At 46.0% G+C, this 24,574-nt stretch overlaps 1 protein-coding gene across 2 annotated transcripts in view; it reads left to right on the forward strand.

Annotated features, from left to right (window-relative positions):
* EXD1 (exonuclease 3'-5' domain containing 1) overlaps positions 1-24,574 on the forward strand; it is a 97,767-nt gene that overhangs the window by 36,349 nt on the left and 36,844 nt on the right. For both annotated transcript variants that reach the window (XM_063947353.1, XM_063947352.1), the window contains 4 exons: positions 3,619-3,743; positions 6,959-7,020; positions 16,143-16,229; positions 18,894-18,998. In XM_063947353.1, coding sequence (XP_063803423.1) covers positions 3,619-3,743; positions 6,959-7,020; positions 16,143-16,229; positions 18,894-18,998 — 379 coding nt within the window. The remainder of the gene's footprint in view (positions 1-3,618; positions 3,744-6,958; positions 7,021-16,142; positions 16,230-18,893; positions 18,999-24,574) is intronic.

Below are 24,574 nucleotides of genomic sequence, written 5' to 3' on the forward strand. Positions count from 1 at the left end.
CAATGCTCTATGCCTAGCAAGACCTCTGCTTCAAGGTCAGCCGGTGCTGATCCAGTCGGACAACATCACGGCAGTCGCCCACGTCAACAGACAGGGCGGCACAAGAAGCAGGAGGGCAATGGCAGAAGCTGCAAGGATTCTTCGCTGGGCGGAAAATCATGTGATAGCACTGTCAGCAGTGTTCATTCCGGGAGTGGACACCTGGGAAGCAGACTTCCTCAGCAGGCACGACCTCCACCCGGGAGAGTGGGGACTTCACACGGAAGTCTTCCACATGATTGTGAACCATTGGGAAAAACCAAAGGTGGACATGATGGCGTCCCGCCTCAACAAAAAACTGGACAGGTATTGCGCCAGGTCAAGGGACCCTCAGGCAATAGCTGTGGACGCTCTGGTAACACCGTGGGTGTACCAGTCAGTGTATGTGTTCCCTCCTCTTCCTCTCATACCCAAGGTACTGAGAATTCTAAGACGGAGAGGAGTAAGAACTATACTCGTGGCTCCGGATTGGCCAATGAGGACTTGGTACCCGGAACTTCAAGAGATGCTCACAGAGGACCCATGGCCTCTGCCGTTAAGAAGGGACTTGCTTCAGCAAGGACCCTGTCTGTTCCAAGACTTACCGCGGCTGCGTTTGACGGCATGGCGGTTGAACGCCGGATCCTAAGGGAAAAAGGCATTCCGGAAGAGGTCATACCTACCCTGGTCAAAGCCAGGAAGGAGGTGACCGCACAACATTATCACCGCATTTGGCGAAAATATGTTGCGTGGTGTGAGGCCAGGAAGGCCCCCACGGAGGAATTTCAACTCGGTCGATTCCTGCATTTCCTGCAAACAGGAGTGTCTATGGGCCTCAAATTGGGGTCCATTAAGGTTTAAATTTCGGCCCTGTCGATTTTCTTCCAGAAAGAATTGGCTTCAGTTCCTGAAGTCCAGACATTCGTCAAGGGAGTACTGCATATACAACCCCCTTTTGTGCCTCCAGTGGCACCGTGGGATCTCAACGTAGTTCTGGGATTCCTCAAATCACATTGGTTTGAACCGCTCAAATCTGTGGATTTGAAATATCTCACATGGAAAGTGACCATGCTGTTGGCCCTGGCCTCGGCCAGGCGAGTGTCAGAATTGGCGGCTTTGTCTCACAAAAGCCCATATCTGATTTTCCATTCGGACAGGGCAGAACTGCGGACTCGTCCTCAGTTTCTCCCTAAGGTGGTGTCAGCGTTTCACCTGAACCAACCTATTGTAGTGCCTGCGGCTACTAGGGACTTGGAGGACTCCAAGTTGCTAGACGTTGTCAGGGCCCTAAAAATATATATTTCCAGGACGGCTGGAGTCAGGAAAACTGACTCGCCGTTTATCCTGTATGCACCCAACAAGCTGGGTGCTCCTGCTTCTAAGCAGACGATTGCTCGTTGGATTTGTAGTACAATTCAGCTTGCACATTCTGTGGCAGGCCTGCCACAGCCAAAATCTGTAAATGCCCATTCCACAAGGAAGGTGGGCTCATCTTGGGCGGCTGCCCGAGGGGTCTCGGCTTTACAACTTTGCCGAGCTGCTACTTGGTCAGGGGCAAACACGTTTGCAAAATTCTACAAATTTGATACCCTGGCTGAGGAGGACCTGGAGTTCTCTCATTCGGTGCTGCAGAGTCATCCGCACTCTCCCGCCCGTTTGGGAGCTTTGGTATAATCCCCATGGTCCTGACGGAGTCCCCAGCATCCACTTTGGACGTCAGAGAAAATAAGAATTTACTTACCGATAATTCTATTTCTCGTAGTCCGTAGTGGATGCTGGGCGCCCATCCCTAGTGCGGATTGTCTGCAATACTTGTACATAGTTATTGTTACAAAAATCGGGTTATTATTGTTGTGAGCCATCTTTTCAGAGGCTCCTCTGTTATCATGCTGTTAACTGGGTTCAGATCACAAGTTGTACAGTGTGATTGGTGTGGCTGGTATGAGTCTTACCCGGGATTCAAAATCTTTCCTTATTGTGTACGCTCGTCCGGGCACAGTATCCTAACTGAGGCTTGGAGGAGGGTCATAGGTGGAGGAGCCAGTGCACACCATCTAGTCCTAAAGCTTTTACTTTTGTGCCCTGTCTCCTGCGGAGCCGCTAATCCCCATGGTCCTGACGGAGTCCCCAGCATCCACTACGGACTACGAGAAATAGAATTATCGGTAGGTAAATTCTTATTTTTCTGTGAGTTATTTTTTTATAATACGATATTGTAGTTGTGCTTAAATATTTACCAGCATTGTTCTTTTTATCTGCATATTTGTATATATTTTGACATTTTAAGTGCATTGTTTCTGCATCACATGGTCTCCCCTACTATGTCAGCTTATCCTCCCTCTTTCCCACATGCACTGTCCATCTTTATTTCAGTTCCTCCACTCACTTAATTCCCCCGCTAGATAATCGTTTGCTTTGTCACCTAATCCATTCCCCTCCCCCCGTCAAGTCTCCTCTTATCTCCTCCTTCCCCCTGTCTCACCTCTCTTTCTGCTTTCCACCCCTCCTTTCTTGTTCCTCCATTCCACTTGCTTCTCTACCACCATGGTCCCGCTACCCCACCACTAAGCCTTGCAAGGTACAACAACCCTGATAATATCACGTCTCTCCCCTTAACGCTGTCCCTCTTTTCTTTTCTCTCTGGAATGCAAGATCTGTCTATAACAAACTGGTCCCCACTCATGATCTATTCATCTCCAACACCTTGAATCTCCTAGCCATCACTAAATCCTGGATTTCCCCTTCAAACATTACTTATCTTGCTGGTCTCTCATACACCCTGCCCTGGGTGTCAGCATGGTGGCATAGGGGTCCTCCTATCCGGTATCTGTACTCCAGGTCGACACCAAAATGTCGACACACCTTAGATCGACACACCTTAGGTCGACACCGATTGATCGACACCTGCAATAGGTCGACATGTACAAAAGGTCGACATGAGTTTTTCATATTTTTTTATTTTTGGAAGTCTTTCATACTTTACGATCCACGTGGACTACATTTGGGAACAGTAATCTTGCCCGAAGCATGGAGAGCGAAGCGAGTCATGTGAGGGGACACCGTGCACTAATTGGGGTTCCCGGTCACACTACGAAGAAAACGACACCAAAAACCATTAAAAGTTCATGTCGACCTTTTGTCCATGTCGACATATTTCAGGTGTAGACCAATTGGTGTCGACCTTTTTGGTATCGACATGGAGTCCCATACTCATTCTATCCTGCTGCTTCTTCCAACTCCTACCCTCAGAACCATCCCTTTCATTCTCTTTCTTTGAGGTTCATGCTATTCGATTCTTCCGCCCTATTCACCTTCCAGCAGCTTTCTTTTATGGTTCCACTGCCATATCTCCTAATTCCAGGACCACTTTGCCTACTAGCTCTCCCACTTATCCTCACCAAGCTTTCCCTCCCTCATCTTGGGTAACTTCAATATCCCTATTGACATCCCCACTTCCCCTAGACCTCACCCTTTAGACTCTCAATGGACCTCTTCACCCTCCCATGTGATTGGCATTCATTTGATCTAGTCTAATTTCTTATAATAATTCTGAAAATTTCAGCAGTTAAATTTAGTGGATCTTCAACCTGTTTCTTGCAGAGATAATAGCTTGTCACAAGAGAGTGACAAATATGCTGGGGAACAAGCCATGGAAATTAAAGAGACTGAGACATCTGCTCCACACGAGATGCATGCTAGTATCATACAGGCCATTAAACGTGCAGGTATGTTATTTTAGAATCCTATTTGTTAATGATTAACTCAGAACTCTTAATCTTAATCCATGTATTTACTTTGACCGCAATATCCCTTTTGGATATACGTCCAGGCAAACACACTGCTCCGACACAGGTTTTTCAACACAGGTGTAACTTGGGTCCCAGCTCGGAGAACCCCTTTCAAACTTTACCGCAGACCTGGGTTTTTTCTGCGTCGACCCCTTTTCTCTAGCATCCATAAGGGATATTGGGGAGACTTAGTACGATGGGGTATAGACGGGGTCCAAAGGAGCCGGTGCACTTTAAATTTCGTCACTGGGTGTGCTGGCTCCTCCCCTCTATGCCCCTCCCACAGGCAGTTTAGAAAAAAGTGCCCTCAGGAGAGGATGCACAACTCTGTAGCTCTAGAGAGTTTTCTTCAGTTTCTTTTAAACTTTTATTATTTTTGATATGCTGTTTGGCAACAGCATACTTGCACTGTGGCAGTTAGGGGGGGAATGGTCACCGGCCTTGCGAGGTGTCAGAGCCACTTGCCTGCTGCAGGACCACCATCCTGAGAGGTTGTTTGTTTAGCGGGGCACTGCGCCTTAGGTGTTGCAATTGCAGCACGCCGCACACCCCTAACAGATGCCTGAAGGTCACGGACAGTGGTGAGTACAAACAGGGGGCCCCACTAGGTTCATGGTGCGGCTGAACCCAGGCGCGGCATATGGGACCCGCTAGAGTCCCCTGTGTAAACTGGCTAGCGGTGGCTTTAACTAGCACTTGTGTGATGTTTTTAAGCACTTTAGGAGACTCTGCCAGTATAAAAATCTCTGTAGCTCAGGCGCCATTGGGGGTGGTGGAGCTACCTCAGAGCAGGACCAGCGGTGTTCTGGCGCCTTCCTCTGCTTACTGCAGCAGCAGCAGGCACACACAGCTCCTCCTGACACTCAAAAAAGGCTGAAAAACTGGTACAGGGTGTAGCAAAGGGGGAGAGACTCTGTTGTAAACTATCTGTGTCCTATACAGGACATAAATCATTAGTGTATCACCGTGATATAATAAGCTTACAGCCTCACTGGGGCTGTGTAGCTGAGCTGTGTTGGTCTTCTCTCTGTGTCTCCCTCTCACATACAGTAAGGGCAGGCTTGATAAGTATTACTGTCAGTGTGTATGCCTATGTCATAGTGATTTACATGGGTAAACACAAACTATAAAGTGTGTGCCACACCAGATTATCTCCCTTATCTAATTCTGTTTCATGTGAACAATGCAGCCAATCTTCACAACTCAGTGAGGGAGCTGGGGAAGAGGGTCCAGAGCCCTCCTGGCTAGGGGTCCTTAAGAATATGATGTCTGATATGTCATCACAACTCACTGCTAATGTTTAGAAAACTCTGCTACTACAACAGGCTGTTGCAGACTTAGCTGCTAGGGCAGATGTTACACAGCCCCCCCTCTCTAACTCAGGACCACAAAAGCGTGGTTTACCTGCTCTTCTCTCTGATTCAGATGAGGATATACAGGAGGATGGGGAGGACTTGGATCCCATTAGTGGGGATTCCGCTTCTGCTCAGGGTATTGAACCCCTCATTCTGGCTATACGGCCCTGTGACGCCTGCCTGAAGGAAGCAAGTTAAACATGCTGTGGTCGGGGTGTAGCTGGTCCTTTACTATCTGTGTTGCCCGCTTTTTAACTCTGTACAGGTACTGGACTGAGGGAAGGTCGGCCCCGATGATCTTCTCTGCGGTTCTGACCACTTTTTGGAGCCTACATCTGTCCCTCGTGCTAGCGGAGCCGTACCATACCAGTATCGAGGAACACAGTACCGACTCCACAGTCGCGGAGTAGAAGAGGAGCAGAAGTTTCTGTGGGATGTTGAACTTCCTTAGTTGCCTGAGTAAGAACAATCTCTGCTGCGCTTTCCCGACAGTGGCGTCAGCGTTGGATCCCCATTTAAGGTCCCGGGATATTGTGGTCCCTAGGAACTTGAAGGCGTCCACTAGTGATACCACACTGTCAGCAATCGTTAGGGCGGATCAGCAGCCCTTGCTGCTCTGTGTTTATATGTCATCTTTAGGGTCAGTTTTGTGGTGAGGGACAAGATTTGCCTCTGTTTGTCCACATATTTTATGATTGGCAGCCACCAGCGCTGGTTTTGTCTATTACATTGACCATAAATAATTAGAATTGGTCCTGTACCACCAATCCAAGGCACCGCTGCAAGTACCCCAGGTACTAGCACACAGGTACGGGTACTAGGCGCACACACACAGAACCACTGGCATAAAGTATCTGGGGACATTTTTTCAAGATATTTGTCTAAGTATATGATCCCCCGTAGTTCAATACTTTAAAATTAAAGCAATCTGTTTATGAATTTAGACTGTCCATTGTAAAATCTGTTTGCGGTCTGATTTCTTGTGGTTTGTTCATTGCATGTTGCAAGCATAGCAGGGTTAATACAATACACAGGATTTTATGGGTGTGATTCAAATTATATATCACACCCAATTTCCTTTCTAAAATTATCTCCGTTATTGCGCATATTGCGCCCATAGTGATCAGGTTTAGCTGTGTAAAGGGTTGGGTGCCTCCCTACTCCGGGGGTAGCGAGCTGAAATAATGATACCACGCCCCTGAGGGCAGAAACAGAACATCGTGGAAAGGGGTGAAAAGAATTGAATCCCGCCCTATGTGACCACTTTATCTTGGTATAGGAGTCTTTCTGAACTCACAATTGGGGCCAGATTTAATGGATTGTAGCTTCGGCTGAACTTGTACAATTTTATTAAAGCTGCAAACATTTACAAGGTGGTATTGCCTTGTAACGGTTTGCTGCTTTAAAAAACGTATAAGTTCTGCCGGAGTCTCGGAGCTGCGGTCGTCTCTCAATCCATTACATCCGGCCCCTGCAGTCCTTGTAGTACCACTAAAATTCAATTACCGCATCATTAATAGCGCTCATGCAGACCCTTTCTACGTACAAAAGGCATAATCTTGAAATCAATTCTTGTAGGCTGAGATTACAATTGACATGTAAACGTTATTAAACATGGTGATGTTATGGTGATGTCATCATATAATGATGGGTATAAAAAAAGAAAAGAAAAAATTTGCTTGGGTATATTTTATTAATTGGCCAGCCAAAATGCTTATGCTTATAACTTTCTTTACTGCATACCTGGTAACATGTTTGGACTTCTCATTTACAGAATGTGTGTTTTTATTGTTTCAGTTGAGGATGAAGCTGTAAACTATATTGTGATAGACCAGTTTCAGCCCATGCTCGGCCCTGCAGTAAGTTCTGATCAATATTTATTACAGTTAATAACATGATTTATATTCATTGGTATCTGCAGAGTATATAATAATAACATGGAATTCTTTTAACAGTTGCTTCAAAAAGTGGAGATTATTTGCGAGGCAAAAAACAACTGCGTAGAGTGACGATGGTCGCCTTGAAAATGAATTGCCTGCGAACATGCTTAGAGAACAAGATAGTTGCGTTTTTTTGAGAGCAGCAGGAATAAAATGGGGAGGGTGAAGACTGTCCTAGTAAAATCTAGAATTGAGGCAGTAATGCTTCATGGTTTACAGTGCAGAAATAAGATATAATCCGATCAAGGGTTTAATTTCTAGGGGCATTCATTGGAACTCGCACCTGGTTCCATTTGCAAAACACTCCAGTGTTGCACCGGCTGAGACCTAACTTTGAGTCTTGTCTTATACTCCTTTTTAAGTTATTTGCTGTTTTGTGCCTTGTTGCACTTCAGTTGAGATGCTAACAAATGCACACTGTGCCGTGCTAGATGAAGTTCTCAGTGGGCATTGGAACTTAAGACATGAGAGTCTTACCTCGGTCATAAATGAAGATCATGGGTGTAAGTTCACTAAGTGGTGGCATGTAATAGAAGATACGGAAAAACCAGAAGGGAAACTGAGTGTAGGGAGCAAAAGTACAATCGAATGGAGGATAAACTAAGGGGAGGAAAAAGAGAATACGACAGGGGGACCACACCAAGGGGGTAATTCTGAGTTGATCGCAGCAGGAATTTTGTTAGCAGTTGGGCAAAACCATGTGCACTGCAGGGGAGGCAGATATAACATGTGCAGAGAGCGTTAGATTTGGGTGGGTTATTTTGTTTCTGTGCAGGGTAAATACTGGCTGCTTTATTTTTCTCTAACGTCCTAAGTGGATGCTGGGGACTCCGTAAGGACCATGGGGATAGCGGCTCCGCAGGAGACTGGGCACATCTAAAGAAAGCTTTAGGACTAACTGGTGTGCACTGGCTCCTCCCCCTATGACCCTCCTCCAAGCCTCAGTTAGATTTCTGTGCCCGACGAGAAGGGTGCACACTAGGGGCTCTCCTGAGCTTCTTAGTGAAAGTTTTAGTTTAGGTTTGTTATTTTCAGTGAGACCTGCTGGCAACAGGCTCACTGCATCGAGGGACTAAGGGGAGAAGAAGCGAACTCACCTGCGTGCAGAGTGGATTGGGCTTCTTGGCTACTGGACATTAGCTCCAGAGGGACGATCACAGGCCCAGCCTGGATGGGTCCCGGAGCCGCGCCGCCGGCCCCCTTACAGAGCCAGAAGAGCGAAGAGGTCCGGAAAAATCGGCGGCAGAAGACGTTCCTGTCTTCAATAAGGTAGCGCACAGCACTGCAGCTGTGCGCCATTGCTCTCAGCACACTTCATACTCCGGTCACTGAGGGTGCAGGGCGCTGGGGGGGGGGCGCCCTGAGACGCAATAAAACATGATAAAAATACCTTACATGGCAAAAAAATACATCACATATAGCTCCTGGGCTATATGGATGCATTTAACCCCTGCCAGAATATACAGAAAAACGGGAGATAAGGCCGCTGAAAAGGGGGCGGAGCCTATCTCCTCAGCACACTGGCGCCATGTTCCCTCACAGCTCAGTTGGAGGGAAGCTCCCTGGCTCTTCCCTGCAGTCACTACACTACAGAAAGGGTTAAAAAAAGAGAGGGGGGCACTAATTAGGCGCAGTATTAAAACATACAGCAGCTATAAGGGGAAAAACACTTATATAAGGTTATCCCTGTGTATATATATATATATGTATATATATATATATATATATATATATATATATATATAGCGCTCTGGTGTGTGCTGGCATACTCTCCCTCTGTCTCCCCAAAGGGCTAGTGGGGTCCTGTCCTCTATCAGAGCTTTCCCTGTGTGTGTGCGGTGTGTCGGTACGTTTGTGTCGACATGTATGAGGAGAAAAATGATGTGGAGATGGAGCAGAGTGTCTGTAACAGTGATGTCACCACCTAGGGGGTCGACACCTGAGTGGATGTACTGTTGAAAATTACGTGACCGTGTCAGCTCTGTATAAAAAAACAGTGGTTGACATGAGACAGCCGGCTACTCAGCTTGTGCCTGTCCAGACGTCTCATAGGCCGTCAGGGGCTCTAAAGCGCCCGTTACCTCAGATGGCAGATACAGACGCCGACACGGATACTGACTCCTGTGTCGACGGTGAAGAGACAACCGTGATTTCCAGTAGGGCCACACGTTACATGATTGAGACAATGGAAAATGTTTTATACATTTCTGATAATACGAGTACCACCAAAAAGGGGTATTATGTTCGGTGAGGGAAAAACTACCTGTAGTTTTCCTGAATCTGAGAAATAAAATGAGGTGTGTGATGATGCGTGGGTTTCCCCCCGATAACAATTGATAATTTCTTAAAAAGTATTGGCTGTATACCCTTTCCCGCGAGAGGTTAGGGTGCGTTGGGAAACACCCCCTAGGGGGGATAAGGCGCTCACACGCTCGTAAGAACAAGGGCTCTACCCTCTCATGAGATGGCCGCCCTTAAGGATCCTGCTGATAGAAAGCAGGAGGGTATCCAAAAATGTATTCACACACATACTGGTGTTATACTGCGACCAGCAATCGCCTCAGCCTGGAGGTGCAGTGCTGGGTTGGCATGGTCGGATTCCCTGACTGGAAATATTGATATCCTAGATAAGGATAGTATATTATTGCCTATAGAGCATTTAAAAGATGCATTTCTATATATGCATGATGCACAGCGGAATATTTGCCGACTGGCATCAAGTATAAGTGCGTTGTCCAATTCTACCAGTAAAATGGTCAGGTGATGCGGATTCCAAACGGCATTTGGAAGTATTGCCTTTGAAAGGGACATTTGGGGTCGGTCTTTTAGACCTGGTGGCCACGGCAACAACTGGGAAATCCACGTTTGTACCCCAGGTCGCCTCTCAAAATAAGACGCCGTATTATCAGGCGCAGTCCTTTGTTGGCAAGCGGACAAAAGGTTCCTCTTTTCTGCTCGTGACAGAGGGAGAGGAAAAAGGCTGAAGAGATTACCCAGTTCCCAGGAACATAAATCCTTTCCCGCCTCTGCATAGCCCTCAGTATGACGCTAGGGCCTTACAAGCTCAGGCACGGTGGGGGCCCGTTCTCAATGAATTTCAGTGCGCAGTGGGCTCACTCGCAAGTAGACCCCTGGATCCTTCAGGTAATATCTCAAGGGTACATATTGAAATTCGAGACGTCTCCCCCTCGCAGTTTCCAAAAGTCGGCTTTACCGACGTCTCCCTCTGACAGGGAGGCAGTTTTGGAAGCCATTCACAAGCTGTATTCCCAGCAGGTGATAATCAAGGTACCCCTCCTGCAACAGGGAACGGGGTATTATTCCACACTATTGTGGTACCGAAGCCAGACGGCTCGGTGAGACCGATTCTAAATCTAAAATCTTTGAACACTTACATACAGAGGTTCAAATTCAAGATTGAGTCACTCAGAGCAGTGATTGCGAACCTGGAAGAAGGGGACTACATGATGTCTCGGGACATCAAGGATGCTTACCTTCATGTCAAAATTTACCCTTCTCACCAAGGGTACCTCAGGTTATGGTACAGAACTGTCACTATCAGTTAAGACGCTGCCGTAGGGATGGTCCACGGCACCCCGGGTCTTTACCAAGGTAATGGCCGAAATGATATCCCTTCGAAGGAAGGGAATTTTAGTTATCCCTTACTTGGACGATTCCCTGATAAGGGTAAGATCCAGGGAACAGTTGGAAGTCGGTGTAGCACTATCTCAGGTAGTGTTGCGGCAGCACGATTGGATTCTCAATATTCCAAAATCGCAGCTGGTTCCGATGACTTGTCTTCTGTTTCCTAGGGATGTTCCTGGACACAGTCCAGAAAAAAAGGTGTTTCTCCCGGAAGAGAAAGCCAGGGAGTTATCCGAGCTAGTCAGGAACCTCCTAAAACCGAACCAAGTCTCAGTGCATCAATGCACAAGGGTTCTGGGTAAAAATGGTGGCTTCCTACGAAGCCATCCCATTCGTTAGATTCCACGCAAGAACTTTCCAGTGGAACCTACTGGACAAATGGTCCGGGTCGCATTTTCAGATGCATCAGCGGATAACCCTGTCACCAAGGACTAGGGTATCCATCATGTGGTGGTTGCAGAGTGCTCATCTTCTAGAGGGCCGCAGATTCGGCATTCAGGACTGGGTCCTGGTGACCACGGATGCCAGCCTGCGAGGCTGGGGAGCAGTCACACAGGGAAGGAATATCCAGGGCTTAGGGTCAAGCCTGGATACATCACTTCACATAAATATCCTGAAGCTAAGGGCCATTTACAATGCTCTAAGCTTAGCAAGACCTCTGCTTCAAGGTCAGCCGGTGTTGATCCAGTCGGACAACATCATGGCAGTCACCCACGTAAACAGACAGGGTGGCACAAGAAGCAGGAGGGCAATGGCAGAAGCTGCAGGGATTCTTCGCTGGGCGGAAAATCATGTGATAGCACTGTCAACAGTATTCATTCCGGGAGTGGACAACTGGGAAGCAGACTTCCTCAGCACGACCTCCACCCGGGAGAGTGGGGACTTCACCCAGAAGTCGTCCACATGATTAAAAAACTCGACAGGTATTGCGCCAGGTCAAGAGACCCTCAGGCAATAGTTGTAGACGCTCTGGTAACACCGTGGGTGTACCAGTCAGTGTATGTGTTCCCTCCTCTGCCTCTCATACCCAAGGTACTGAGTTTGATAAGATGGAGAGGAGAAAGCACTATATTCGTGGCTCCGGATTGGCCAAGAAGGACTTGGTAACCGGAACTTCAAGAGATGCTCACGGAGTATCCGTGGCCTCTACCTCTAAGAAGGGACCTGCTCCAGCAAGGACCCTGTCTGTTCCAAGACTTACCGCGGCTGCGTTTGACGGCATGGCGGTTGAACGCCGGATCCTGAAGGAAAAAAGGCATTCCGGATGAAGTCATCCCTATCCTGATCAAAGCCAGGAAGGATGTAACCGCAAAAACATTATCACCGCAATTGGCGAAAATATGTTGCGTGGTGCGAGGCCAGTAAGGCCCGACGGAGGAAATTCAACTGGGTCGATTCCTACATTTCCTGCAAACAGGAGTGTCTATGGGCCTGAAATTGGGGTCCATTAAGGTTCAAATTTCGGCCCTGTCAACTTCCAAAAAGAACTGGCTTCAGTCCCTGAAGTTCAGACGTTTGTAAAAGGGGTACTGCATATACAGCCTCCTTTTGTGCCTCCAGTGGCACTTTGGGATCTCAATGTAGTTTTGGGTTCCAAAAGTCACATTGGTTTGAACCACTTAAATCTGTGGAGTTAAAATATCTCACATGGAAAGTGGTCATGCTGTTGGCCCTGGCCTGGGCCAGGCGCGTGTCAGAATTGGCGGCTTTATCCTGAAAAAGCCCTTATCTGATTTTCCATTCGGACAGGGCGGAATTGAGGACTCGTCCTCAGTTTCTCCCCAAGGTGGTTTCAGCGTCTCACCTGAACCAACCTATTGGTGGTGCCTGCGGCTACTAGGGACTTGGAGGCCTCCAAGTTGCTAGACGTTGTCAGTGTCCTGAAAATATATGTTTCCAGGACGGCTGGAGTCAGGAAATCTGACTCTCTGTTTATCCTGTATGCACCCAACAAGCTGGGTGCTCCTGCTTCTAAGCAGACTATTGCTCGTTGGATTTGTAGTACAATTCAGCTTGCACATTCTGTGGCAGGCCTGCCACAGCCAAAAATCTGTAAATGCCCACTCCACAAGGAAGGTGGGCTCATCTTGGGCGGCTGCCCGAGGGGTCTCGGCTTTTCAACTTTGCCGAGCAGCTACTTGGTCAGGAGCAAATACGTTTGTAAAATTCTACAAAATTGATATCCTGGCTGAGGAGGACCTGGAGTTCTCTCATTTGGTGCTGCAGAGTCATCCGCACTCTCCCGCCCGTTTGGGAGCTTTGGTATAATCCCCATGGTCCTTACGGAGTCCCCAGCATCCACTTAGGACGTTAGAGAAAATAAGAATTTACTTACCGATAATTCTATTTCTCGTAGTCCGTAGTGGATGCTGGGCGCCCATCCCAAGTGCGGATTGTCTGCAATACTTGTACATAGTTATTGTTACAAAAATCGGGTTATTATTGTTGTGAGCCATCTTTCAGAGGCTCCTCTGTTATCATGCTGTTAACTGGGTTCAGATCACAGGTTATACGGTGTGATTGGTGTGGCTGGTATGAGTCTTACCCGGGATTCAAAATCCTTCCTTATTGTGTACGCTCGTCCGGGCACAGTATCCTAACTGAGGCTTGGAGGGTCATAGGGGGAGGAGCCAGTGCACACCAGTTAGTCCTAAAGCTTTCTTTAGATGTGCCCAGTCTCCTGCGGAGCCGCTATCCCCATGGTCCTTACGGAGTCCCCAGCATCCACTACGGACTATGAGAAATAGAATTATCGGTAAGTAAATTCTTATTTTACACTGCAATTTAGATTGCAGATTGAACACACCCCACCCAAATCTAACTCTCTCTGCACATGTTATATCTGTCCCCCCTGCAGTGCACATGGTTTTGCCCAACTGCTAACAAAATTCCTGCTGCGATCAACTCAGAATTACCCCCTATGTGAAAGGTGGCCAGGGAGGAGTTTTGCAAGCACGTAATATATTCCATTGAGGCCACAAAATGATTCTGGGTCCCGAAGGGCCCCTAATGAATGTGTACAGGAGATTAGCATTTCTTGGCTATCACAGGTTTGGAAGTGTTACAAATATGGACCACCAGTTTGCGTATTTAAATATTACTCCATAGAGTCATTATGTATGAGAGTAAGTGATAAATATTAAAGTCAGGTATTATGCATTGTGAGGATATGGGGTAATTGGCTTGGTAGAGGGGTGTATTTGGTGCAGTGTCTAGGTGCTTATGTAAGAAATAATGCTTTACTGTCAGCAGAAACAAAACAAAATCAACCTAGCCCCATTCAGGGCACTGACTCACTGCTTCGCCCCTGACTATACTCGAGCAGCTAACCTTCGAACAAAGGCTCTCCAAATATATCACAGGCTCTAGCCTGGCTTGGCTGCCACAGCTACTCAGTCTCACTGGCCTGGCTTCTTCCAAGCCAAGGCCAGCAACAGAAATCTTCCCAGAGATATACCTATACCGGGCCCCAAGATTTCTGTTGCAGGACCTGCTCCCCAGTATACAGATCGTACACCGCACAGCAGGAACCATGCGGCCCTGACACCCCACCAGAAGAGGCCTGCGCAGGGCACGGGAATCCTGGTCAGTGGAGCTGCTGCCATGTCCCGTAACTGCCTGCAAAAGAGCTGGATCCGGAAGAGCGGGGGCACACCGTCGCCACCCAGTCACTGTGTGCGAGAGGTTCCTGTGCCCACACCTCCTTCAGCTCGCTGCCCTATTTAGGAAAGAAGGCTCACAAGTGGCATATCCTTCGGGCCCCTCTAATCCTTCGGTCAGGTACAGGTGTCCCCTTTGACCCCCCTGTCGCCGGCCCTGTTCCAAGCAACATAAGTCCAGTCCCAGAGTCCCACAATCTGACCTGCTTCTTTGCAGGTAACTCAGTCTTTATAGTTTTAGGGTTCTCCCTGCGTGCTGGCTTTCTAGCCTCCAGGCAATGGACTCTCACTGCAGTTCTGAACGGGACTTCTCCAGCCTCACCTGGGCTCTTTGCAAAGGGCATCATCTAGGTGTGGACACGCCTCTTTTTTGTTCTTATGTGGGCGGATCCCTCCAGCCACACACTGAATAGCCTATTCACCAATGCCTTCCTTGGTGATACTGCCACAGTATTTAATACCACTCAAATACAGAGAGCATCATAATGACTGCCAAACAATACAGTGAACATATTTTATTGGCATGAAAAGTAGATTTTTTTTTTTTTTTTTCCTTCAACCTTTTACGTGTGTAGAATTATTTCCCAAAAGCTGGGGTTTATAGTTCATCTTCAAGTGTGCTGGAAAGGTCATGCAGGCATTTTGCAGTGTGCATTGACTGGGTGTAAAGGCAAAATGCAAATGCATTTAAAAAAAATTATAATTATTATTGTACCTTTTTAAATGTGATTTCATTCATTCGCTTTCAGTTCTACCAGAATCTGACCTCTCATTTATTTGCATAATCCACGCTCTCATTATCTTCCGCATTGATTATTGCAATAGTCTCCTAACTGGCCTTCCCAAAACAAGACTCTCACCACTACAGTCCATTCAGAATGCAGCTGCGAGGCTAATCTTCCTCGCTAGACGTTCATCGTCTGCAGATCCACTCTGTCAGTCCCTCCATTGGTTACCTGTATTCAATATAAAATACTTTTACTCGCACACTAGGCCATTAACCAAACTACACCAACGTACATCACTTCGCTTCTCTCAAAATATCTCCCAACCCGACCTCTTCACAAGACCTGCGTCTCTCATACACTCATTACTCGCACCCACTCACGATTGCAGGACTTTCATCGGGCTGCACCCACTCTGTGGAATGCCCTACCACGCACAATAAGACTCTCCTCTAGTCTCCAAACCTTCATGCATTCCCTGAAAACTCGCCTCTTCAGGCAAGCGTATCAAATTCCAGAACCGCCCACATAACTTTCATAAACCTTCCTATCAAATTGCATCCACTCTGCACAGTCCACACATATCCTCACATGTCTTCTCATTCTTCACTTTCCCTTCCTCTCGACCCCGGTTCATCATTGCTGTATGACCATATCATACAGCCCACCAAGAACCTTTGCAATCTAGCGGACAACTATGCAATAGATGGCACCTATCCTTGTGTATACATGCCTATTTCCCTATAGATTGTAAGCGTGTGAGCAGGGCCTTCCTACCTCCATGACTGTTTGTTATCACCCAGTTTTGTTATATCATTGTTATTTCCAATTATAAAGCGCAACGGAATTTGCTGCGCTATATAAGAAACTGTTAATAAATAATAATAATAATAATAATAATAATTAATTATTATTATTATGGAGCTTCACAATCTTGGGCTATATAAATGATAGGATATTAATAACTGTACACTCTTTAACGGTTAGCTCTGTTTTATTTTTCACTTATTAGATTCGACATCTACAGAGCCAGAAAGTCCTGAGCTTAGGGGCTGTTGGGCTGAACTTGTATCGCCATGGGAAGTTGTGCTGGCTGCAGGTTAGACACTGAGGGGCTGATTAAATATGGCTGATAAATAGACTGTTTGCAGGGGCCTATAAACCACTGGTTCTCAACCTAAACGCTCAAGTCTTCCTAACAGGTCATGTTGTGAGGTTTTCTGTCTGTGAAAGCAGGCGGGATAATTACTGACCCAGCAACATAGAGTAATGCTAGGTACACACTATACGATTATTGGACCAATTTGCCAGTAATTGGTATATCGGGCATATTTATTGTATAGTGTGTACGAAGGATCGGTTTCTTTTTCCATCGCCCGATTTCTCAAGATTTCAGGAAAAATTGTCTGAATTTTCAAAGAAAAAAATAAAGTGTGTAGAACAGATATCGGGACCCCCTCCCCCTCTAGGCGAATAATTCGCTCAATTGTCAGGCCGACCAAAATATCTGCCAGTGTGTAGCTTAACGCACCTGTGTATAATTTAAGACCTCCACAAAACATGACCTGTTGGTGATACTTGAGGACTGGTGTTTAGAAGACTTGCTCTACTGCACAAGTTCTCAAACTCTGTCCTCTGGACCCAGACAGTGCATGTTTTCCAGGTCTCCTCACAGAATAACAAGTGAATAATTACCTTTAAAAATGTGTCAGTGGGTAATGAATGTATCTGTGCACCAGCTATGTGACCTGGAAAACGATGACTGTTTGGGGCCCTGAGGACAGAGTTTGAGATTCTATACTATAAAGGATTGTTTTGTCATTAATCAATACAATTGTCTCTTTGAATTAAAGTTGGGCACACACTGTGAGAGGAAATGTCTGTCAGACCAACAGGCATTTTGTCAGACAATCTGAAACCCGTCATATATGGTATCTGTACAATGTGAGATACCTGCGTCCAGTATAGGAGAACTGTGGTGGTCATTCCGAGTTGATCGCTCGCTAGCAGTTTTTAGCAGTCGTGCAAACACTATGCCGCCTCCCACTGGGAGTGTATTTTAGCTTAGCAGAAGTGCGAACGAAAGGATCGCAGAGCGGCTACAAAGTTTTTTTTTTTGTGCAGTTTTAGAGTAGCTCAAAACCTACTCCGCGCTTGCGATCACTTCAGACTGTTCACTTCCTGTTTTGATGTCACGAACACGCCCAGCCACGCCTGCGTTTTTCCTGGCACGCCTGCGTTTTTTCGAACACTCCCTGAAAACGGTCAGTTGACACCCAGAAACGCCCACTTCATGTCAATCACTCTGTGGTCAGCAGTGCGACTGAAAGGCTTCGCTAGACCCTGTGTGAAATGACATCGTTCATTGTAATAGTACGTCGCGCGTGCGCATTGCACCACAGTCCCGTTTTTTTGCCTCATCGCTGCGAACAAATGCAGCTAGCGACCAACTCGGAATGACCCCCCGTGTTCCTTATCTATAAAGGAACAGAGTAAATGTCGGGAGGTTGGCCGCTGCAGTGCATACTCCGCCAGATGCAGACGACATATGACCGGATTCATCGGACTTGCTGGACGATTTTGCATATCCGAAAGACCAATAATTATAGATCGGTCACGGCAGTACACGGTTTATATTGAAAAATATGGACATGGCCATCGTTACCTTTTTTTTCATGTTATTGTGTCATTGGTTTGGGTTGTGTGACCGGCGGCCGGGATCCTGGTGCCCAGTTTACAGACGCCAGTATCACGACTGCCAGAATGGGGGCGAGCGCAATGAAGCCCCTTACGGGCTTGGTGACTCGCGCATGCCACAGGTTCTAATACCACTCTATGGGTGGAATTCAATTGTTTGAAAAGTCGGTTGGGTGTCTGGTTTTTCCTGTCTATTAGATAAGAAAAAACAGACTCCCAACTGACTTTTCAAACAATTGAATACCCCCTATGGGTGTTGTGGACAACCACGAGTGGAAATAGCCCTTGGGCCCCCTGCCAACATTCTGTCAGTCGGGATGCCGGCGTCGGAATGCTGACCACCGGGATCCAGACCGCCGGAATGATAACTACATCCCATTGGTTTGTATAATGTTCCCCTCGGTGTGCAGCACTGTGTAATACGTCTGTGCTTTATTAACAAGAACAGTAAAATGCAGTATGAGAATAGACATTTCTCGTAGACCTCATATGTTATGGCCATATTTGATCAGTAATACTAGTTATTTCAGTGTAAAGGTCATAAGATTGTTTCTCTGTTCATGCATTGAGGCACAGGGCACCAGTGGATTCCACTGGGAGAATAGGCACAAGCCATCTCTGTATAATGCAACCAAACGCTGTTCTATCTTCCAGACTCTGGGAGGTATGACATACACTTATAGGGATTCCTTAGTTTTTCTTATCCCCATTTTTTATTCTACTAGCTCTCTCAAAGTATGTAATGAATAGCCTCTACTGAACTCCCACAGATATGACTTTGGGTTATTTTTTTGTGTTTTGGTGTTCAAGGTACGGTGAGCGAGGAAAAAGCTTTTTTGTAGTTTCTTATAAGATTGGCTTGTCCAGTTAATTGGTGGACATTTGCTTATAAGGAAACAACTCCAACCACATCTACAAAAAAAACAAAAAATGCTATTCTTCCTTCTTGTGACAGGGCCAGTTCTCCTCCACCTTCCAAGGACCTTACAGGAGAAGGTCTTTTGTAAAGTATAAAATTGACATTTTATTTGCTTATTGGTTTATTTTGAATTTGCTTCTATAACAGGTGGCAACGAAAACATGTGTTTATCTTTTTGACATCCTTCTCTTGGGGCCAGGAGTTTTCCGAAATGGGCTTCAAATGGTGCTCGAAGACAAAAGCATTCTAAAGGTAATAAGACAACGGTTATTTAGCTGGAACATGGATTTGAAATCTTTTCAAAAAGTACTTTAGCTCGTTTTGAAATGAAAGGTGCCAATGCAAGATAATAGCATGTTCTGATTTGAAACCAATGTTACTATTTCAGTCTTCTTGAATCTGTAAATACGAAAGAAATACTGACACCCCCAGGTATCATTCTGACATTGGGCCTAATTTAGACCGGATCGCAGCAGCAAACTTTTTCTCTAATGGCCAAAACCATGTGCAGTGCAGGTGTGGAAGATGTAACATGTGCAGAGAGAGTTAGATTTGGGTGGGGTGTGTTCAAACTGAAATCTAAATTGCAGTGTAAAAATAAAGCAGCCAATATTTCTCTAGCATCCATAAGGGATATTGGGGACAGATTTAGTACAATGGGTATAGACTGGTCCAAAGGAGCCTGTGCACTTTAAATTTCTTCAACTGGGTGTGCTGGCTCCTCCCCTCTATGCCTCCTCCCGCAGGTCAGTTTAGAAAAAAGTGCCCTCAGTAGAGGATGCACAACTCTGAGCTCCAGAGTTTTTTCTTCAATTTCTTTGTAACATTTATTTATTTTGGTATGCTGTTTGGGCAACAGCATACCTGGCCCTTGGGGGTTCGTGGGGGGACGGGGCGGTCACCGGCCTCTTGAGGTGCAGAGCCGCTTCCCCGCTGCAGGACCACTGTCCTGAGGGGCTATTAGTTCAGCAGGGCATGGTGCCTTGGCTGTCGCAGCCGCAGCATGCCGCACACCCCTACCTGAAGATGATCACCGGTGGTGAGTACACACTGGGGACCCCGCTAGGGGGGTCCCCTGGTTCGCTGTGCATCAAAAGCGCGGGTGTGGCATACGGGTCCCTCCTGGGGGGACCCGCTGTAGCCCCTGCGTGAGACTGGCTACATATTCTTGTACCAAGCATTTATGTGAGGCTACAAACACATAGGGAGAGATGGCCAGTATAAATATTACACAGTAGCTCTGGCGCCATTACGGGGGGCGGGGCTACATCAGAGTGGGCTCAGCGGCATTTTGGCGCCTTCCTCTGCATAAGCAGCAGCAGCCTCATATGGCTCCTCAATAACGGTCACACGCTGGATCACTGGTACCGGGTGTAGAGGGGTAAAGCCGCTATATTGTGCACAAATATCATTCCTTTGAGGGATTTTTCATTAGACAGTCTCACTGTTTATATGTATATGTGAAACACTGACAGCCTCACTGGGGCGGTGCAGCGTTGGGTGCGCTGGTGTCCTCTCTCCTGTGTCTCCTCTCAAATGCAATAGGGCAGTCTTGTATTGTTATCGAACAAAAAGTATATTATCTGCGCTAAGACTGAAGGGGTGCAGCTGTTCACCAGGTCACCACAAACCTTAAACATGCATGTATAAAAGAAAAGTAGTAAATTACGCTCCCCAATTAGGGTATATATCGCCAATTATAATGTCCATCCAATTTGTAAAGGTTTATATTATGTTCACTGTGTCACGCTTGTATATCTTCTTTTGTATCCGTTTTCTTCAGATACCTCAAACAAAATTAGAAAGATGCACCTTTCATAGCGTAAAACAGTTTTTATACGTTTATTATAAAACCATGAAGTTCATAAAATGATATAAAATGATTTCTCCACCACCATACAGAGTGACTGCGTACCAGAGTGGGCCTGTACAAGGCATATGTTTTACCTGAAAGGGTTAGTCCCAGGTATAACTCCTCCACGGTCCAGATGTCCAGCCCTTTAAGGATCCACACTGTGTCAGTCTCTGCCTGTATCCACCTACGCGTTTCATCAGTCAGTCTTTTTCAAGGTGTAATGGTGGTTGTTAAGCCTTCTCTATTTATACTACTTCTAACCAATCATAAACAAGTGGGAGGTACTGTGTCAATTGATACATTAAAAATCATCAAAACAACTTAATTCATAGACTATTTTAACATTATACCACACTGTGACTGTCTGATCCCTGTGAACACTGAAACATCTCTCTGAATGTGCAGTTATAAGGGTTTTTTTATTATTCCATTCATATCCATTTCCCCCGGAAGTCATTTTTTAGTACTTTCGGTTACATAAACTTGTGCCTGCTTCTTCCAAGCAACACCCCTCATCACTACACAATATATGAGTGTCCCGGACCTCCGCGCGATCTACCGTCGATGTGGAACGCATCTGGGTTCCACCTCTAACATCCGGATATCCGGGATCACGTGACCTCCTGTTGTGCAGTATGGAACGCAGCCGCGTTCCACCCGGACCCGCCGCTGGACTTCCCAGTTCCGCAGCGCCATCACACTACCCCTCTCGATCTCCAGTCACATGACCTCAGCCATGGAGCACATTTGCGGTCCACTGGGGTTCAATATACTCTTTATTTCCCAGCAGAGCCCTCAAAGTCTTTTAAAATTAGACAAACATATATACAACACCCGTGTTTATATATATATATATATATATATATATATATAACGTATATACTCGAGTATAAGTCGACCCGTATATAAGCCGAGGCACCTAATTTTACCCCAAAAACCTGGGAAAACTTATTCACTCGAGTATAAGCCTAGGGTGGGAAATGCAGCTCTAGCCGTACACAGCCCTCAGTGCCAGATATGCCCTCATACTGCCAGATATGCCCCCACAGTGCCAGATGTGCCTGATATGCCCCACAGTGCCTGATATGCCCCACAGTGCCAGATATGCCCCACAGTGCCAGATGTGCTCCACAGTGCCAGATGTGCCTATTATGCCCCACAGTGCCTGATATGCCCCACAGTGCCTGATATGCCCCACAGTGCCAGATGTGCCCCACAGTGCCAGATGTGCCCCACGGTGCCAGATGTGCCTGATATGCCCCACAGTGCCAGATATGCCCCACAGTGCCAGATATGCCCCCCTCTGCCTGATATGCCCCACAGTGCCTGATATGCCCCCCTCTGCCTGATATGCTCCACAGTGCCTGATATGCCCCCCTCTGCCTGATATGCTCCACAGTGCCTGATATGCTCCACAGTGCCTGATATGCCCCCCTCTGCCTGATATGCCCCCCTCTGCCTGATATGCCCCACAGTGCCTGATATGCCCCCCTCTGCCTGATATGCTCCACAGTGCCTGATATGCCCCACAGTGCCTGATATGCCCCCCTCTGCCTGATATGACCCACAGTGCCTGATATGCCCCCCTCTGCCTGATATGCCCCCCTCTGCCTGATATGCCCCACAGTGCTAGATACTTACCCTCCGTCGCTCCCGCGCTGTCTTCTAAATGAGGGACACGGAGAGCGCAGCGCGCGGCTCTCCTGTGTCCCTCCTGCATCTCGGGCGGCAGCGGCGTGTGTTAAAGGAAGTGCCGGTTCGTGCACTTCCTTTAACACTCAGACGCCGCTGCTGCCGGAGATGCAGGAGGGACACAGGAGAGCCGCGCGCTGCGCTCTTCGTGTCCCTCAACGCTGACTCGATTATAAGCCGAGGTGGCTTTTTCAGCACAGAAAAACGTGCTGAAAAAGTCGGCTTATAATCGAGTGTATATACGGTATATATATATATATATATATATATATATATATATACGGTGTATATATATATATATATATATATATATATATATATATATATATATATATATATATATATATATATATATATAAAAAGTATGGCTGCTCCGGCACTCCACAGAGTCCAAAGCTGGACTCGACCTGCTCTGGTGCCCTCCCCAACCGGGGACCGGTGGTATGTAATGGAATGAACGAGGCGGCACTCAGAGACTTTCAATTCAAACGTGTAGTTAGTGCAAAACGTGCAAGAAAGGTCACATCAACGTTTCGGGGACCTGGTCCCCTTCTTCAGGATAACAACAGTGCAAAAACAACAGTGTTTATATAAGGTAAAAGACACTTACCCCCCTGACCCCATTCGGTCACATGCTGTAACGCTGACCGCCGGTCAGCGTTACAGCATGTGACCGAATGGGGTCAGGGGGGTAAGTGTCTTTTACCTTATATAAACACTGTTGTTTTTGCACTGTTGTTATCCTGAAGAAGGGGACCAGGTCCCCGAAACGTTGATGTGACCTTTCTTGCACGTTTTGCACTAACTACACGTTTGAATTGAAAGTCTCTGAGTGCCGCCTCGTTCATTCCATTATATATATATATATATATATATATATATATATATATTTTGAAGTGTTCGTTTACATTGATTTATGATATACCTCATAGGATTGCAATTACAGAGAGATGCATTACTGTCCTGGATGCAATTTTGTAACATTTTGATACTTAAGTGACATGAACCATGTATACATTCTAATAATCAATGAACCTAGGGTATGGGAAAAGAGACACATTTGTAACACGCGGCACCGTGTGTGTACAGTGAATCCCCCCAGACTTTACAAACTCATCACAAAAACCACTTTTAATTCAAATTCACTATTCAAACCCCTAGGTTCAAGTGTTTGCATGTCATAAATTAGTTTAATCTCTGCTCTTGCTAAAGTAGACTCGGTTCCCTTCACTCTCCAGTTACCCTTGATCTTTTTACTTCCTACAATTTTCCTAGTTCCCTTTGTACTGCATTCATGTTTGTCTTTAAAATGCTTTGATACTGAATGGTTTTAGAAACCTTTTGTAATGTTACGAAGATGCTCCCACCATCTTTCTTTCAGCATCCTTGATGTTCGCCCGATGTATTCTAAACCGCATTCACATTGTATCAAATAGATACAGTTTTTGCTCATGCATGTAATGAAACTCGTTATTTTATATTCATTTTTTTGACTGAATTCTACGGTTTCAATTTTTGTAGCTTGTTTTGTGTGTGTTCTACAAATTATGTATGTACCACATCTGTGGAAACCAACTGTTTTGATTCGACCTGTTCGTTTTTCTGGTACAGTGCTCCTTACTATTTTATTTTTTATATTGGCTGCCTTCCTATATGTAAATTGCGGTCTCTCCGGAATTATGTTTTTTAATATTGGATCCTGAAGTAACAAGGGCCAATGTTTGGAGATTATCTTCTTAACTGATTTATATGCATTGTTAAATGTAGCGATAAAGGGTAACACTGGTTTTCTTACCGTTCATTTTCTTATTATCCTTATATACGATTAGATCTTCTTGTTTGGATGCACCTATTTCTGTAATGACCAAGTCAATCTGGGATTCTGCATAGCCTTTGCTAACAAATTTATTTTTTAATTCTCCTGCTTGTACTTTAAAGATGTTATCGTCTGTGCAATTACATCTTATCCGTTGTATTTGACCCTTTGGGACATTATGTAACCATCTCGGATGATGATGGCTACTTGTATGTATGTATGTATGTATGTATGTAGGAGTTTATATAACTAAATCTAGGAAATCAACCTCTTGTACATCAATTTTAAAAATGTATTTAATGTTTAGCTGGTTTTCATTTAATTCACTGCAGAAAGTATCCAATAATAACCGATCCCCTTTCCATACAAAAAATATGTTGTCTATAAATCTGATCCAAGTTATATTACCACTGTAAATATTGTCTGCTCTCCATATTTCCATCTACTCCCACCATCCCATAAACA

This window comes from Pseudophryne corroboree, chromosome 12, assembly GCF_028390025.1.
Source record: "Pseudophryne corroboree isolate aPseCor3 chromosome 12, aPseCor3.hap2, whole genome shotgun sequence".
In the NCBI taxonomy this organism is placed as follows: Eukaryota; Metazoa; Chordata; class Amphibia; order Anura; family Myobatrachidae; genus Pseudophryne; species Pseudophryne corroboree.